Genomic DNA, 19683 nt, shown 5'->3' with positions numbered 1-19683 from the left:
ATGACCTCTAAATTCCTATCTACCTCTGAAATAATTATAACACATATAGAAGCCTTTGGGAAATTAAAAGGGAACAAAGTGGACTAAAGAATGAAGGAGGATAAAATTGGGTGGGGCTACACTTGTAACAGATCAAACAATATCATAAGAAGGAAGAGGATGGACAACGGAGATGGTGGTATTAAAGTTAGATATTTGATTCTTGGTATCATAAAGACACAAGTAACTGACATGTGAGATTTACAAAATTCAGCACAGTCTGGTAATTCTTTTTTTTTTTTTTTAAAGATTTTATTTATTTATTTGACAGAGAGAGATCACAAGTAGGTAGAGAGGCAGGCAGGGAGAGAGAGAGGAGGAAACAGGCTCCCTGCTGAGCAGAGAGCCCGATGCGGGACTCGATCCCAGGACCCTGAGATCATGACTTGAGCCGAAGGCAGCGGCTTAACCCACTGAGCCACCCAGGTGCCCTGTCTGGTAATTCTTTTGGATGTAAGACATATAATGCCTACATGTGCTTTTGTTATGTATGTATATTAAGTTTAAACTACATGCTTCTCAATTCCTCACTATAAATTTTTATAAGATTGAATTTAATTTGCAAATAACCACAAGTTATAAGGTATTTCTTCATCTTTTTTCTTTTAAAGATTTTATTTATTTATTAGAGTGAGAGTGAGTGAGAAGGAGGGAGAGGGAGAGAGAATCTGAAGGAGACTCTGCACTGAGCATAGAACCTGATGTGGGGCTTGATCTCATGATCTGAGCTCATGCCTGAGCTAAAACCAAGAGTTGGACACGTATCCAACTGAGCCACCCAGGTGCCCTGTTTCAAGGTATTTCAAAGAGCAAGTATCAGTGCTGTGAGAATCAACTTCAACTCCTTCAGAGCAGCACAATTCTTAAACTTAATCAGAGAGGGGAAGGGGTTTAAGTGGTCCAACCAACTCAGGGTTCCTAACACCAGAAAATGGAGCAGAATGGGAAAATCTAGGATTCTGCTAGGGGATGCCAGTTCTCCCAACCATGTTAAATACTCCAACTCCTTAAGGAGTTTTCCTGTTAAATCAAAAAGTTAAAAAGGTCTCTGGGGATGTTCTACTTCCTGCTGTTCCTCAAAGAGATCTTTCTGTAAGATTCTGTGGAAAGGGTCATATAGACACCTACCTTTGAAACAAATTCTATGCTTATTAGATGTGCCATCAGGAGAAAGTTAGTCAGCCTTAATTTTCATACGTATAAAATGGGGATTTTCTTTTCTTTTCTTTTTTTAAAGATTTTACTTATTTGTCATAGAGAGAGAGAAAGAGACAGAGAGCATGCACACAAGTAGGGGGAGAGGCCCAGGCAGAAGAAATAGACTCCCTGCTGAACACAGAGCCTGATATAGTACTAGATTCCAGGATTCTGAGATCATGACCTGAGCCAAAGGCAGACGCTTAATATCTGAGCCACCTAGACATCCCTATAAAATGGGGGTTTTAATATGTCTTTTAATGTTTTCAGAATTCAAAAAATGACCAGCATAGAGCTCTAGCGTAATGCTGCACACATTGTGGGTATCCTGAGTATTCAATAAATGCTATTACCTTTACTCATTCCTTTCCCACCCTCAGTATTTTGTCCTACTTGTCCAGCCCTAGAGAAAATGCTCTGCTCATGTCAGCATCCAGAAGGGGCGGGGGTAACCTAAGTGTTGACCAAGCAGCTTCAAGTCTGCCCAAGGAACTGCCTAGAACTTTAATTCCTTTGGTATTATCTCTTATTCCATTCTGTTTCCTTTGCCTGGGGGCAGCTGGTGTTTTCCAGAGACTAAAAAGTCATCTTCTTCTTTGGTAAGGGGCTCTCTCTTCAGCTGCTTCTGTAGAAGCAGTTGCAGAGTTAAAACAAGCTGCCAGATCCTTCTGGCTGGGCATAAGCTGAGCCTGAGATTTGAGCCCAGGGCAATCCTACTTCTTGGACAAAAAAAAGGTTCTCTGCACTCAAGTTGCTACAAACTACTGTGTTTTGGAGGAGCTGCAAAGGAAACCTTAGGGAAGATTTACAGAGTTTGGCTAAATGTTTCAGACACCATTGTTCTAGCAGGATTTTGCTGAGAAAATCTAATCTCACCTACCTTCTAATATAAGATAATGGGAATGCTACTTCATCAACACAGTTCTATTATGTATATATATATTTTTTTCTCTCTCTCTCCCTCTGTGTGTGTGTGTGTGTGTGTGTGTGTGTTGTGTGTGTGGGTGTTTAGGCATTGTCGTAAATCTCTGAGAAACCTGAAGGGCAAAATGTCATCCCGTCACCCTGTGGTACTGTGCCTAATGTTTCTGGACAGTTGCCCAACCTAACCTTCATCATTATAAGTAAGACATCAAAAAATTCAGTGAACAAAGTAGAAATTCTAATAAAGGACACCACAATACTGATTAATTAGTTGGATGGACAATAAGTTCTTCAGGTTAAAAAAGCATTTGGATATCATCAGTAATAATAAATACCACTTATTGAACAATTCTTATGTTCTAAGCACCACACTGGGCTCTTTTATGTAGAGTCTTTTCAATTCTTATTACATTTTCCCGTAATATAATTTTATCAACCTAAGTTTTACAGAGAAGACAAATGAACCTTAAAGAAGTTAAGTAAGTAAGGTCACAGAGAGCTAGTAAGTTCAAATTTAGGATTGTCTTGCCTTAAAGCATAAATCTTGGGGCACCAGGGTGGCTCAGTGGGTTAAAGCCTCTGCCTTTGGCTCAGGTCATAATCCTAAGGTCCTGGGATCAAGCCCCACATGGGGCTCTCTGCTCAGCAGGGAGCCTGTTTCCTCCAGTCTCTCTCTCTGCCTGCCTCTCTACCTACTTGTGATCTCTGTCTGTCAAATAAATAAATTTTTAGGAAAAAAAAAAGCATAAATCATTTCCAAAGCACTTCCCCTTAATGGATGGGTATCAGTTGACAGAGTCACAGAATATTAGTATTGAAAGAGATATGGGAATTCATTTAGGGAAGACCGTTTTTCTTAGAAACAGAGAAACTGAGGGACAGAACAGTTGACTGAGCACAAAGCCTAACCCACAGAGAGTGAGAGCGGGCACCAGGATCCTGCAGTGATGGGCTCCATGCGATCCGCCCAGCAGAGTCCCTGTCGAAGCACATGAGACTCTGTGACCAAGCCTTGCCCAGGCCTCCAGCCCCAGCCCTTGATGAAGCTACTCTCTAGTGCCCCATGTTCTGGGAAACAGAACTCTGAGTAGTTTCTACACAGCAACCCACATGATATATGTGTTTCAGCTTCTATTATTTTTACCCAGAAAGCTTATCTCTCTTTGCTTACTTGATAAACACAGGCATGTTACTTTCAGGTTCAATTTAATGCAGCCCAAGGATCACTACCTCTGGCAGTCTTCCCTGATTCACTTATTTTTCTCTTCCTAGCCAATCAGATACAATGAATTAAGGAATAGGTTAATGATAGCCAACTTTTACTGCAGGCTTCTTATTCATTCATTCTACAAATATTTATTGAACCCCCTACTACATGTAAGCACTGTGCTAAGTACCTTACATTTACTATGTTAATTCCTCACTACAATCCTGAGTTAGGGTCTAATTTTATGCTCATTTTATAAAACAGAAAATCTAGGCTTAAGAGATGCAGTGCCTTTTCATTAAAATTAAATTAACTAACTGTACCCCTGGGGTTACTAATACAGTACATGTTAATAAAAAATAAAAAAATTAATTAAAAAATAAAAAAATTAAATAAAAATAAGTAAATATATACATATACATTAACAAATCTTGCTTTCTTACTTCTCTGTGGTTCCTCTGTATCCTGAATATATATCTACTGTAGACTTTGTAAAACTCTATGGGACTTGGTTCCCTTCCAATGTGTGACTTATGACAATACAATTCCATATATATTATGATATACTTAATAAATATTATATACCACTGGAGGCCAATGGTATATAATGGAATATACTCTCCACAATGGTAGGGAGAGTATTTCTTTTGTTTACTATTATATCCACAGGCCTGACAGAGCCACATGGCAAGCACTCAGCAAATGATAGTTGAATAAACAAATGAAGAATGAATGAAGTACAAAGGTATTGAAACCTGGGCTTTGAATCTCTACTATTCTGTGCTTCCTGCCCAAATCAGTCCACACTGGGGAGAAACGCCACATAAGTGATGATGGACATCCTTCCCCCCCCCTCCCTGACCCAGGCCAACACTATTATCCTAGATGTGCCTTCTAGAACTCACTGCTGGACCCTATAATTTTCCATCTTCTTACCTACTATTACGGTTGTATTAATTCTACAGATCCAAGTGGAATGAAAACTTATTTGAGAAAGGACAGAAGCTATTTTTCAGTCATGCTGAGGAACAACATAATGACAGTGTCCTGTTAGCACACAGCACCCCAAATAACAGGAGTTTGGCAAAGAGCCTTGGGAGGAACTCAAGTCATTACCATGGCCCTCTATTATAGCAGCCGGAAATCACACTGCTGATGTCCACGTAATACAGCAAATATCTCTGAGGGCAGGATCCCAGCTCCCAGACACTTAACAGCCCTGAGGCACGTTCTGTACCACATGTGGGGACCGTGGCTTCTCTATAGCCTGCGCTCTGCTCCTGTCTACTTTATCAAGAATTCTCTTGTTTAGTATGATTAACCTCCATCCTTCATCTCACAGTATTTCACAAGATATCTCTAGTTAATTTAAGGGGTATGAATAGTACCACAAAATTCTCAAAACAGACTTGGCTGTTAATGACACATATGCATACACCTAGACACACAGATGGTCTTATTTCTGTGATGGTATCTATGGGTATATAGGACTTACACATATCTGTATATTTTAAATATTAGATATAGCCTATAAATACATGTGTAAATGAATATACATATCTATACATGTATTTATAGATATATGAATATACATACATAAATCAGCATTTTAGAACACTTATAAGAAGTAAAGAAATGTACTTTATATGGAGAGAATAAAACATCCTTTGGAAGAAAAAGTACTTTCTGGGTGAGAAAAGAGAACTTTAAACAGAACTTTAATTTTTATATGTATACATGTATACGCATGCTTACATGTATATGTATATATATACTTATAAATACATGAAAATACATTAATATGTGCAAGTATTTAGGTACTATAGGGATATTTAAATACATATATTAAAATTTATTCACAGCACTTTCACAGGACTGAGGTGGTAAAAGAGAGGAAGGGTCAGGTGTCACAACACTAAAGACCCTAAAAGATACAGTATTGTAACCCCAATCCTTGAGTATCCTTGTTCTTCCTAGCTAAGAATAAAGGACCTATGAATAAGAGAGAAAATTTATAGAAATGTATGTGAAAAAGAATGGGAGATGGTGTCTGTCTCAATTTATTGCCTTCTTATATGTCACTGGATCTTAATTATCATTACAGAGAGTCTATTTCAATCCTTTAAAGCATTAAATGTCTGTAAATTTAAGGCAAGTAGGAGGCTGACTTTGTTAAAAACCAAGGAAGGGAAAAGTTTCCCTTGACTGATGAAAAATGTACAAAAATTTGAAAGCATGGTTATTTTAATGTACAATTACAGATTTTTGGTTTGAGAAATTATCATTTATGAAATGCACATCTTTTTACATGTTGGAAAAAAACTGTGACCATAAAACAAGTTTGCTTATTCTACTCTAAAACAAGTTGGCTTATTCTACTCTATGCAAAAACTAGAAGCTAGATGTGTGTTTGTCTTCTTTGCCTATGTGAGCCTTGAGAATCTAACATAATCGACACAGAGATATACTTTAAAGACATTTAAATGCATGCATTTGTAAAAGAATATGTAGAGACTTTGAAATTGTCAAGACTGTTTTTTCAGTTTGGAATTCATGTTAACTTTAAAAAATAACCAAGTTTCCAAATATCAGGCTGCATTTCAAACTGAACCAGTTTAATACTAAAATGACAGTATATTCCTTATATAAATCAAGATGCTGAGATGCATGATATTATTGGATCGAAAGTCACATATACAAACAGTATCATTAAGATCTAGTGACATGTGATATTCTTGGAAGTACTTTTTAAAAAACTAATATTAAAATTAGAATGTACTCTCCACCTCTCAGATCATAACATTTCACTCATGATCCATAGCCACTTCTCATTTATGCTAAGATCACAATAAAATCAAGAAAGGATTTTTTTTTCTGCAAACAGTTTTTCTCTTCTTCAATGGATATTTAAGAACTATCATTCAATATTTATGACAGTGATTACAGGTGCACTTTATTTAAATTTTACAGCATTTACAGGAAGTTGTCTTCCCTTTTCTGGATGGGGCCAGGAAAAAAATGAGCCAATTTCATTTCTGATAAAATGCCAGTAATTTGGGGCAAGAATAAGCTAGAAATTAAATTAAGGGAATCTGCACATCTGCTTCAGAAATACATTAAGAAGAAAGAGAGTTATAGTCTTTAGTATAAATAACCTTATTGCTTCCCTATGAATAAATAAAATGTTTCATTATTTTATTCTGAGTATAATCATCCTCTAGTTTGCTCCCAATTATTCCTTTTGTTTGTAAAATGAATTATTTAGTATAAACAAAATTTCTTCCCTATTACTGAAAAGGTATACAGTGTTATAAGAGTAAAATTAGAACAGCATACTTCAAATCACTGCTTTCCATAGCTGAAGAAATAAATGCCCTTTTATGATTAAAGAGACGGAATGTATCGAAGTTTATTTTTTTCTCCCTTAAAAAAAATGAGGCTAGGCAGGACACAAAAGTTAACAACGATTAGGAGTTAAAGTGCTGCCAAAATACAGCACAGTAAAATCATCCGAGGACTAGAGAAGTTGAACTTGGGGAAAAGTCACTGAAAGAAACTGAGCACAGCATCTTTGGATTTTCGCAGGCCACCCAGAGGTGTGAGCCCCCAAACACCTGTGAAAATGACAGGTTTTCCCAAGCCCACCATTTTCCAAACAGGCACACACCCAGTCAGCAAGGAGGACCCGGCAAAGTTTCCAAACCATGCTACCCTCACACGACTTGCTCTCAGTTTCTTCCGATACTCAAGGGAAAGTCATAAGGAAAAGGCTCACCTGTGTTGGGCTGAACCAACCATGTGGGCAGGCGCAACGCTCCCCACAAGTCCCTTTGCCCTTGGAGCCCATCTTGTGGGGGCTTTTCCGCACACTGTCCCACAAAGTGACCAGCTTGGTCCTGTTTGAAGCTGGGCCCCCAGGTCCTGAAGCGGGCATGGTCTGAGAATTGTACCCAAGCCCCTGAGGACTCCTCTGCCAGCCACAAGCGCAGTGGGCATCCCTGATCAGGGTGGGGGCGCTCCTGCCGGCATCCATCCCATCGGACCCCCGGCTGCAGCTGTGTTGCTTGGTGAGGTATGCATTCATACTGCACTGATGCCTACTCTTTCCTTTGGTCAGCTCTGCACAGGAATGTCTCCTCCCTCACACCCCTTTCTTCCAGGCAGTTGTAAAAGTCTTTTTTTTTTTTTTTTTTTTTTTTTTTTTTTTTGTCCTCCCGTGGATCTCTCAGTATCTTTGACAGCTGCTATAAGCAGCGCATGGTGGGAGCAGCGAGAGCAGCTCCGCACAGCATTATCTGCGGGCTGGTAGCTCTTTGTCAATAGATGACTCAACTCACAGAGCAACTTGACAGTATCCCTGCTCTAGGCAGAAGCAATCAATGCTCCACACAGCTGGGCTACAAGACTGTACACTGTGTTACAAACCCTTTTTGGATGGAGCCCCATGGTAAAGAATACTCTTTGCAATTTGGCATTCTGGCGTTTCCCTCTGCTAGATGAGCCCTGCACAGAATACAGACCTCAGGAGGGAAAGCTGCTTATCAAACTAGCAGGACCCTTCTAGGCTGAAATAATATAGGATTGGCAATTTAAAATGATGGGAAAGTTAACCTGTAAAGAGATTTCTAACATTTACAGGAATCACTTATGTAGAGAGATATTTGCCAAGACACGGAGCACATCACGAGGTAGCGAAGTAAGAGCGTCAATATTAACGCTCCACAACATTAATTCATTTAGAAAAATCACTGAGGTCACAGCATTATACTACAGTCCTTTAAAATTTGGAGGTTTCATTTGTTTTAGATCATGATTACATATTATAATCCGAATATATGTATTTTAAAGCTATGAATGATTATTAATTCTTTCTGATTCAAAATGAAGCAATTTTCAAAGTTCAAAACTGATGGGTTGGCTTATTTTAACATAGTGTTTTTCCTTACCCCAAATTATTCTGAGGATTTCCTTTCAAATACTTTACCACAACAAATACATTCACCACAGAGAGAGTCTGCATTTTAAAGTGAAACACACATCCAACTCTACCCTCCAGTATTTTGGTTTCCACAGACAGAATTTTCAAATTCTTTCACTGGAAAATGAGTGAAATCTATCCAATTTAAAGCAATTGCCTTCCAGAGAGGACATGATTGTTTTAAAATTTTAGTATGATTGCAGAAGCCATACATAGTATTTTTAGTAAAGAGAAAGGCTAATTACCAGAGCATTTAGAATTTTTATTATGTTTGAAACTTTCCATATTTGTTGCCAAAATGTCTATCCTTATCACATATCTCTGAGGGAAAAATTTGGTTTGATTGGGACACAAGCTACCATCTATGCAGCACCAAACAAAAATGAGAGAGTCCCAAGATAAAATGATTTTTATCCCCAGACCATCAGATCCACCTTCTCACCGCTGGGGCAGTGTAGACCTAATTTCTGGCTGAGTTGGCAAAGTTCTTATTTCAAAGGGTAGGGTTACCACATATTCTACTTTTCAACACTAGAACTCCCTGGACAAATCACTGTTACGTATAAAAACCCTGAGAGGAAGGAAAAGGAGCTACTCTTCCTATGTATCTCCATAAAAGGGTTCTTTCTCAAATTCTTTCCCAAATTCTGCAGAATTTTTTTTTTTTTTTTAACCAGGCACCTAGCACACTGCCTGCACAGCACATAGCAGACTTATATATTTTTTGGATGGATGAATGAATGCTTGGGTGAATGCATATATAGAAGGAGAGAGACAGGCAGGAGCTTCCTGACATGTTTTGAAATAATATTGAGTTCAGTAATGCTCCAGAAACTTAAATTATTCCTTTAAGGTTAGCTTTAGTGTTCAGTGTTTAGTGAGGTGTTATGGAAATTTGTCTAAATAAATAAATAGATGAAGATTTGAACTGCTGGGTAGAAATAACAATGGCATTAATGGTCTTTATTCCTGAAAAAAGGATTTAGGAGTTAAGATCAATACTTAAAAATAGTAAAATTGAGGCAAATAGATCATTATGCGATGCTCAGTGGGTAAAAGGGCAGACTATCAGCCATGTCTCTTCCCTTCTCTGCTCTCTTCTCTCTTCCTCTTTCTCCCTCCCTCTCTCTCTTCCTTCCCCATCTTCATTTTTTATGCTGGGATCAAGGGATAATGCCTGAAAGAACTTCTAGGTCAAATAAAGCCCTAGAGAACTTCATATTTGCCTGGTGTCACCATGATGCATGGCTATACGGTAGGACTTGATGTGATATGGCAATACGATCACCCCCAAATGAGAATGTCAAGAAGTGATAAGTTTGACTCTCTCCAGTCTTATCTAACCACAGATGCTTCTCGAATTTTTCAGGCAGATATCATTGCTCAAATGCCCACTGCCATCTTTAAGGGAATACATGCCCTGTTCTCACCCATTTGCCTCTCAAGTATAAGAATCAATCTGAACAGGAATAAGTCAGTATGAATCCATTAAAATTTTGTAATGGTGTGCACAGTTTGCAGCAAGATAGAAAAGTTCCCGGTTGGGCACTACACAAAGATATTATAAATCTTCACAGGGACCTAAATGTGTTATGAATGGGTGGTTCGGAATGAGCTATCTCTTTCCACTACAAGGGCAATAGAGTTTTTGTTTTACTAACCTCGGTATGCCATTTCCATATAGATAAATAAACACCATACATTGCATAACTCATGTTACTTTCCTCCAAAAATCCTAAAGACCATAGCAAACTTTCATGACATGTATTACAAGACTGTACTGAAATTATCCTTTCACTTTAACATACACAACATATATCCAGCCTCCTGTCTTCCCCTTTCCCCCGATTTTTTTTTTCTTTTCAAACATGACATTTGGCTTTCTAAGTCTGATGACAGACCACTTCCACAGATAAATACGTCCAACTAGCCCACTGTACTATGAGACAGACCTGCTAATTAAAGATAATTCAATTTGATCAGCTGTAATTGGACAACTGTAATGACCATGAGAAGACACGGAATTCTGGCCAAAGAGGAATTAGTGGTGTACAAGTACATATCCTACTTATCACTGTGATTTAACACGGGCAGATGGTGTACAGGGTAATGCCTAGATGAGATATATCTTATTGACCTCTCTTTGACCTGATACAGACTCCACGGAACCACCACTAGTTTTAATGCAAGGACTTAAAACTAATATCCGGCTTGATTTGTTTAATAAAAAAATAGCAAAGATGAATTACTGAATAAATTGTGCCGTACTACAGCGCGATGCAGACTCTGTTTTCAGAAAAAAATTTTCCTTCAGGCATTCTATGCATGGGGAAATGAAGATATTAATTACGAAAGAAGAGCTGAGTGCTTGCTAAAGAAGGACTGAGCAGCATAAGCCCTGTAGCACTTATAACTAATGTGGGAAATAATCATAAAATAATATAAGGTAATAGTTACAATTCTTCTTGATTTGAAAAGCATACATAGTCCATTCCTGGGGCCACAGCCTGGAGATGTTATAAACGTCAACTAATACTTTTCTACATCTAATAGCCTTCAGCCTGGGCAATCTCTAGATCTGAGCACATTCACCTCTGGAAGTAAAAGAAATCTGACAATATTTAAAGTGTTTTATACTTTAAAATTATTTCCCAAATCTTTAAATCAATTCAATTATCGTTCTTCTAGGGCAGACACAGGCAAGAATTAAGAGGATGGAAAGACACATGCCAAATTGCCATAGAGATTTAACTTGGACTGAGGATTTACTAGAAAGTGGGAAAAAAATTTGAAAAATGTCCCCAAGTACATTCTCACTAATGTACTTGGACTTGGGTGGATATGGATGATGACGGGATCAGTGTGAATTAACAATGAGGCTAAACTGTAACTTTAACACGGTTTTCAGGAAATGCAGATTTATTATATTCTAACACATGCAGTAACACTATTAGAGAAATAAGAACACAAGTTATGTGACATTTCTTAGAGAATCTGAAAACAATACTAAGAAAAAGGTAATAATCATTTATAATTTACATATTTTAGGAATGGCATCTAAGTGATGGACAGCACTACTACAGGAATTTGTTCTCATCCTTCAGGATTAACCGGATGTCACTTCTGTGAAGTGTTCCAACACCCCCTGGCCCATTCGGTTCACTCTACACTGTTTGCACTCTTGTCTGAGCAAGTATCTTCCAGGTTTCTGTCTTTCTCGGTCACCACGATGACCACCCCCACCTAAGCTAGGGTCATTTCTCTGTCAAACTGGTGAAACAGCTTCTTAACTGGTCTCTGGCACCCACCCTTATGCCTAATCATTCTCACAGTGGCAAGAGGGACTTCTTCTAAAATGTGAAAATGATCGGGTCCTACCCTGCTTGACAGCCATCAATAAAGTCCCATTCTCTGGGGATCTTAATCTCCACAGAGAGAACAGTCTTTAAAGTGGCTTCCATGGTCCTTAATCATGTCCCGTGTGACCTGGCCTTTGCGGCTTTCCCTAGTCTCACCCGTGCTCACACCCTTGCCCTGCTCTCCGACCGCACAGACCTTGACTAGCCAGGCTTAGCGCCACCGTGTCCCCCTGCCTCAATTCTACACAAGCCCTTTAGGCTTACCTTTCCACAGCGTGCATCCTCAGACAACCTCCCCAAAGCCACCTCAAGGAAACATACAGAAAATCTAAGAGAAAAAGTGAGCTTACCAGGCAACACAACCCGGAAACAAATCTCCCAGACCTTCTTCCCTACCAGTTTGCCATCCCTAAGCCTCTTCTATTCAGAAATTCTGGAATCTTCCCCTCCATCCAGGGCTCAGCTCAAAAGTCACTTTTATAAGGGAGCATTCTCAGAACACTGTCTCCCCTTTCCAGAGCACATCATATCATCCTTTCACTGAACACTCATTTAGCACCTGGGCTTCTTGACTACAACACTAGAACAATTGCATTAAAAACAATAATTATGCTACTACTTGTTTTGAGCCCTTTTCCCCAGACAGAGTGTAGGTAATGCCCATTAGGGAAGGGAGAGGGCTCTCTTTTGTGAATTTGCATCCTCCAAACCAAGCACAAAGTAAATGTTAGTATTTATTAAAATAAATCAAACAAGAAAGAAGATAAACTTGTCTTTCAGGGTTCATACCAACATAAACATTTGGGTCTGTGTTCTACCCCCCAGTGTAAAATGAATAAATAAGCATTGGAACCTAAAAACAAAACAAAATTAAGAAAACAATGTGCTTTTAAGATCAGCACTTAAATGAAAAATTCACTGTGGCTGAGAAGCCTAACTGTATTAACTAATTTTTTTGAAGAAATTTGCTAGTGATCTTATGATGTTAAGAAATTGAAACAGCTTTTGTTTATTTTAGCAAGATATTCATTCATAAAAGCTGTACTTCCTGACAGCTGGGCTTTTCTCTCAAGTGCTTTTCAATTGTTCTCCCTTTCTAGATAGATAGTGCAAAAGGGGGAGAAGTTCCCCACATCAAAAGCCAGTCAGTGGTAACGCAGGGAGCAGATCCCAAAGTACAGCCACCAGAGTCAAGCTGCTCTTAAAATATAATCCAAAAGGTAGAATGATTTCACAAGATATTGAAAGTGTGTATTAGAGAGCGGAAGTCAAGATGACATCTGCTCTTCCTCCTTCCAATCAAGTTATAAAGTTTAAAAAAAAAATCAAGCATTATTACTCATAAACAAGCATCCTTTTCAGTTTCTTTTTTAAAAATTGTGGTACAAATACACAATATAAGGTCTACCCTCTTAACAAAATTTTAAGTATAGAGTACAGTATTGTTAACTCTAAGCATGATGTTGTACAGCACATTTCTAGAACTTTTTCATTTTTCATGATTAAAATTCTATGCTTACTGCACAGCACCACCCACCACCTTCCAGGCCCCTGGTACAACCATTCTGCTTTCTGCATCTATGGATTTCACTACTTTAGAGATCTCATATGATAGGCAAGAATGCGGTATTTATCCTTCTGTAACAAGCATAGTTCAGTGGGTATAATGTCCTCACAATTTACCCGTGTTCTCACACATGGCAGGATTTCTACTTTTAAGACTGAATAATAGTCCACTGTATGTATATACTGCAGTTTGTTCATCCATTCGTCTGTCAGTGGACAATTAGATTGTTTCCACCATTTGGCTGTTGTGAATAATGCTTCAATAAACACAGGAGTGTAAATATCTCTGAGATCCTAATTTAATTTTATTTGGATACATAGCCAGAAATGGAGTGGTTCGAAATATGGTATATATGGTATATATTATATAGTACTATAGGGTAATTTTATTTTCAATTTTATTTTTGACAAAGCTCAATACTGTTTTCCAAAGTAGTTGAGCCATTTTACTTTGTCACCAACAGTGCATAAGGTTTCCAATTTCTTCACATCCTTACCAACACTTATTTTCTGGTTTTTGTTTGTTTGGTTGGTTTGATAATGGTTATATTAACAGGTAATGAGCTTTGTTCTTCTTTCTTGAGACTGTTTTGGCTATTCAGGGTTTTTTGTATTTTCCAAATAAGTTTTAGGATTTTTTTCTATTTCCATAAATATATTTACAGAGATTACATTGAATCTATAGGTCATTTTGAGTAGTATGGATATTTTAAAAATGTAAGTCTTCCAAAAGAGGTAGTAATTTCTCTGATACTGGCCATAGCAACATGTTTTAAAGATTTGTCTCCTGAAGCAAGGGAAATAAAAGCAAAATAAACCATTGGGACTACATTAAAATAAAAAGCTTCTGTACAGCAAAGGAAACAATCAACAAAACTAAAAATCAACATAATGAATAGGGGATGTTTGCAAATGTTAGATCCAATAAAAGGTTAGTATCCAAAATATAGAAAGAACTGATAAAACTGAACACACACATACAAACAAATAATCCAATCAAAATGTGCAGAAGGTATGAACAGACATTTCTCCAAAGAAGACATCCAGATGTCCAACAGACACATAAAAAAGATACCCAACACCATTCATTATAAGGGAAATGCAAATCAAAACTAGAATGAGGTATTACCTTACACCTGTCAGAATGGCTAAAATAAAAAATGCAAGAAACAACAGGTGTTGGAAAAGATGTAGAGAAAGGGGAACCCTTTTGCACTGTTGGTAGGAATACAAGCTGTGCAGCCACACTGTAAAGCAGTTCATAGTTTCCTCAAAAATTTAAAAGCAGAAACACCCTGTGATCCAGTAATCACACTACTGCGTACTTACCCTAAAAATTCAAAAACCCTAATTCAAAGAGATACATGCACCCCTATGTTTATAGCAGCATTATTTACAATAGCCAAATTATGGAAGTGGCCCAGATGTCCATCGATAGATGAATAGATAAAGAAGATGTGATATGCATCTACAATGGAATATTATTCAGCCATAAAAAAGAATGAAATCTTGGCATTTACAACAACATGGATGGGTTAGAGACTATAATGCTAAGCAAAATAAGTCAGTCAGAAAGATAAATACCATATGATTTCACTCACATACAGACTTTAAGAAACAAAACAAGCAAGCAAAGGAGAAAAGAGAGAAAAAGAGACAAAGCAAAAAACAGACTCAACTATAGAGAACAAACTGATGGTTACATTATATGTTAATTAAAAAAATAGGAAAAAAAAGAATATATTGTTTAATTTCCAAATACTTGTGAATTTTCCAGTTTTCCTTCTGCCATTGAGTTCTAGTTTCATTCTGCTGTAGTTTAGAAATATATTTGGTATGATTTCAATCTTTTAAATTTTGTTAAGACTGGGCGCCTGGGTGGCTCAGTTGGTTAAGCAACTGCCTTTGGCTCAGATCATGATCTTGGAGTCCCAGGATAGAGTCCCAGGATCTAGTCCCACATTGGGCTCCCTGCTTGGTGGGAAGTCTGTTTCTTCCTCTGGCCCATCCCCTCTCATGCTTTCATACTCTCTCTCTCTCTCAAATAAATAAAAAAAATCTTAAAACCAAATAAAATTTGTTAACTTATTTTGTGACCTAACACGTGATCTATCTTGTAGAATGTTCTTCGTGTACTTGAGGAAAATCTGTATTCTGTTTCCGTTGGGGATGGAATGCTTTGTTATATGTCTGATAGTTCCCTTTGGTTTGTGATGCTGTTCAAGTCCTCTGTTTCTTTACTGATATTCTGTCTGGACGTTCTACCCATTAATGAAAGTGTGGGACTGAAATCGCCTCCTCTCACTGTGTTGGTGTCTGTTTCTCCCTTCAGTTGTATAAATGTTGGCTTCATATACTTGGGTGCTCTGATCTGGGGTGCATATATATTTATTATTTCCTCCTAATTGAACTGACACTTTTATCATTATATAAGTTATTTCTTTTTTTCTCTTGACAGTTTTGACTTAGTATATTTTGTCTAAGTAAGGCCACCCCTGCTCCTATTACCATTTCCGTGGAAAATCTTTTTTCAGGGTGCCTGGGTGGCTCAGTGGGTTAGACCTCTGCCTTCATCTCAGGTCATGATCTCAGGGTCCTGGGATTGAGCCCTGCATCTGGCTCTCTGCTCAGCAGGGAGCCTGCTTTCCCCTCTCTCTGTGCCTGACTCTCTGCCTGCTTGTGATCTCTCTCTCTCTCTCTCTCTGTGTCAAATAAATAAATAAATAAATCTTTAAAAAAATTTTTCTAAAAAAATTTTTTTTCATCCTTTCACTTTTAGTCTATGTGTGCCCTTCAATCCAAAATGAGTCTCTTTTACACAGCATACAGTTTAGCCTTTTTAAAAATCCATTTAACTCCTCTGTGTCTTATGACTTTAAAGTCTAACTCATTTACTTTTAAAGTGATTAGTGGTGGAGAAGGACTTACTATTGTTATTTCATTCACTGTTTTCTGTCTTGTAACTTTTTTGCACATCTTCTTCTGTCTTTTTTGGTGTTTCATTGACTTTTTTTTTTTTTTTTTGGTAGTGACATGCTTTGATTCCTTTGTCATTTTCTTTTATATATCTTCTATCGGTATTACTTCTGCGGTTATTTTGGGGCTTACATAAAACATGTAGTTATAATAACCTGCTTGAAGTGGATAAGCTGATAATAATTTAACTTCAACTGTATATAAATAGCCTGCATTTTTATTCCTTCACAGTCAATGATATCACAAATCACATCTTTTTATATTGCACATTCACTAATATGTTTTAGTTATAGCTAATTTTATACTTTTATCTTTTAACTCTTTTAGTTCTTAATACAGAAGCTATAGCACTAAACACTGAACTTAGTGCATGGAAGGCATCAGTATGTCTGTGTTCGAGTCTTAACAAACTTGAAAGTTCATTTCAGTATTTAAAGTCTATTGATTTAAATTAGGGGGAAGGCTCTTGGCGCTTGATCAGATTCTTGGGGACCTAACATGTGTGGTTTCCAAGTGCTGATCTCTCACATTCTTACAATGCTAGATGTACTACTGACTCTCTTCTGGTTTCTAGGAGCATAGCAGGTAGTGTGGGAGAGTGTGGGGTCTCTACACCAGGCAAAGGCACATGTCATCCCTTGTGCTGAGTTTCATGAGGAAGGAAATGCACAATTAATGAAAATGTGCAAAAATAACATTATGGTAGTGACTCATAACTGAAGAAAAGAGAGAGACGAGGGGGAGGAATCAAAAAGGAAGGAAGGAAGCAAGCAAGGAAGGAAGTTAAAAAGGGAGAACATAAAAAAGATGGAAAAAAGATGGAGCCAATAGTCACAAACTGAGGAAAGAAATCGCTCAAGAAAGCTAAAACAGAGTCAAGTTGAGTAATGCTACGCACAGAATCCAACTGGAATAAACATGTGACTGTGGAAAGTCTGGGGCACACCACTGAGCTCCCCTTGAAGCAGTCCACATGATTGTTGGAGTTACCACACCCAAAATTTGAGAGAGAACCAGGAGCTAGAATCTTTCTTTGTCTAAGTTATACATAATCTTATTTTTCTGACAAATGATTTTTAATAGATATTTTCTAAATTTATCAAAAGGTTTAAAAAACCCGAGTTAAAAATAAGCCAGATTCTGACTTGTCAGAGGTAATTCATCTGCGGACTGGCCTAAAGGCAGGGGTATGGATTAACAGAAATGACAGGCCCTCTTCCGGCTGAATGATTTCCTCTCCTTGGAGACGTGACATTTTAGTAAAGTTTTCCCTAATTGGCTTTGCTTTGGCCTGTGCATCTCAAATTCACATTTAATTAATCACCTCTTCCTCTGTAATTCTATATTATTTTGCCTTTTCCCCCCATTTCATTCAATAAATATTTACTGAGTGCCTATTCTGTGTCAGGAACTATGCTAGAGATTCTGTCAAGAGGGTAGCAATTTAGCAGAGCAGAAAGGCCCTGAAAAACAGGTGTGCTGAGTAATGAAAGGGAGACATACAGAGACAAGATGTGGGATCTCCCCTGCTCTTGAACTTGTCCCATTATGGGAGTTTTATGATTACATGTGGGCATATTTGTCTTTCTTAGTAGATTATAAACTTCTCAAGAGCAAAGATGATTTTTTATATGTAAATTTGCACCCTCCTTGCTATTGCCTTATAATACAATTATTATTGTTCTATAAATAGTTGTTGAATTAAACTTGGACAATATGGTGCTTGCGTTTAGGAAACATGTTTTAGTTCCAGTTCTGCCACTAACTACCTCTCTCATCTTAGACATGCTGCTATAACCTGTTAAGTTTTAATGACTCCATTTGTAAACTTAAGGGGTGGACTAAAGAGTCCATGAGACCACACTTGGTGTCCACCATAAGTAAAGCTGATAAGTGATGCCCTGTACACATCTTTAGGTTTAATCACAATACCTCCCAACTGAATGTAGAAATACCAGATTTAGCATATTATTATCATAAACACGTAGGTTTATTATAATTTTTAACACATAGCAAGGTAGTTAGAATATGGCATTGTGAATTTTTTTGGCTTATTTTTTTCAATTGTACATTCTTTCAATAAGAGTCTGCCAAACAGCTAGTAGTTAGAAGCATGGCCTCTAAAGGCAACTGTTACATCCATCCCTCTGCCACCATCTGTTCAAAGGCTGGGACAAGCACCTTCTTCCTTTCCCTAAGAGTTCTTTCTTGTGCCCATCTAGAAGCTGTTCCTTTCATTGCTGCATAAATATCTGAAGTCTGATGGACTTTCTTCCTCATTTGGCACATTTTTTCCTATATTTTTGTATAATGCCTCAAAGCTTTGTACAGCATTTATGCACCTTTTTCCCCCTCCCATTCTTAATAGATGAGGCATAAGCTCTACAGCTAGACTTCTGAGTATGTATCTCAACTCCGACCATTACTACCTTTGGTTTTGAGCAATTTCCTTAAACTTCCTGTGTCTTAGTTTCCTCATATATAAAATAAGGTTGGTAGTAGTTCCTATCTCATAGGATTGATGTGAGAATAACATGAGTTAATTTCTATAAAGTACCTAGTACAGTGCCTGTGATATAATGCACAATAAGCTTTATCTATCATCTTCCTCCTCTTCCTTCTCCTCCTCCTCCTCCTCCTCCTCTCCCCTCTCAATTACAAGTTCCAGAGACTGACATTTAAAAATTCTGCAGTGTCTATATACAGACACTCAATAAAGGTCAATTGATTTTACTTAAATGTCAGAATTCCATATTAGGACTAAATTTCTTTACTCCTATTTTTGGGGGAGGGCATTTTGTCCCTGGGCCAGGTGCTAAATAACATCACCACTAGCAACAACATATCAACCTTTTATTGAGTACATACAGTGGGTCCAACAGAGATAGTTCATTTGATCCTAACAACCCTATATGGTAAACATTGAGATGCCAATTTAAGATAAAGAAATTGACTGAGAAAGGTTCTATAATTTTCCCACAGTCATAGTATTAGTAAGGAGCAGAACCAGGAATAAAATCAAGGTTTGTATAACACCGTAACCTGTGCATGAAAACCTGTGCAAAATCGCATCTCCTTTTTGTGTTAGAGTTTGGTTTTTGGAAAAAATATCCTTGAATTATCTTAATCCTCAAGGCAGCCCCACATATGGTATCCAGGGCAGAGGGTGGGGTGGGGGGAGCTCTGAATTTCACTGTTGTGAAATAATGTGTCTAAGGTCAGACAACTGATAAGAAGTGTTGTTAAAACCAGAAGTCAAACCTCAGTGTTCAGTGCAAAATCTCTCCACTACCCCACCTTGTTTTCACATACAACACTTTCCTTTTTAGGGATGAATGCAAGACATCTTGCCCCTCCCTTTACATTCAAAATATGGGCAAAAAGACAGGAACACTTAGGAAACCTAGAATTTAAGGTTTTAAGTTTAGTGCTAGTAT

The 19683-nt window shown here is 37.7% G+C and overlaps 1 protein-coding gene across 9 annotated transcripts in view; it reads right to left on the bottom strand.

Annotated features, from left to right (window-relative positions):
* DLG2 (discs large MAGUK scaffold protein 2) overlaps positions 1-19683 on the bottom strand; it is a 2075147-nt gene that overhangs the window by 765429 nt on the left and 1290035 nt on the right. The window contains exon 1 of one of the 9 annotated variants that reach the window (XM_032356655.1): positions 7143-7670. The exons of 7 other annotated variants lie outside the window; for them this stretch is intronic. In XM_032356655.1, coding sequence (XP_032212546.1) covers positions 7143-7451 — 309 coding nt within the window. In that variant the 5' untranslated portion in view covers positions 7452-7670. Of the gene's footprint in view, positions 1-7142; positions 7671-19683 lie in introns of those variants that run through there. One more of the 9 variants, XM_032356657.1, reaches the window with a different exon arrangement.

Source organism: Mustela erminea, chromosome 9 (assembly GCF_009829155.1).
Source record: "Mustela erminea isolate mMusErm1 chromosome 9, mMusErm1.Pri, whole genome shotgun sequence".
NCBI lineage: Eukaryota > Metazoa > Chordata > Mammalia > Carnivora > Mustelidae > Mustela > Mustela erminea.
The sequence above is the reverse complement of the archived record's forward strand: the minus strand, read 5'-3'. Positions and strand labels throughout refer to the sequence as shown.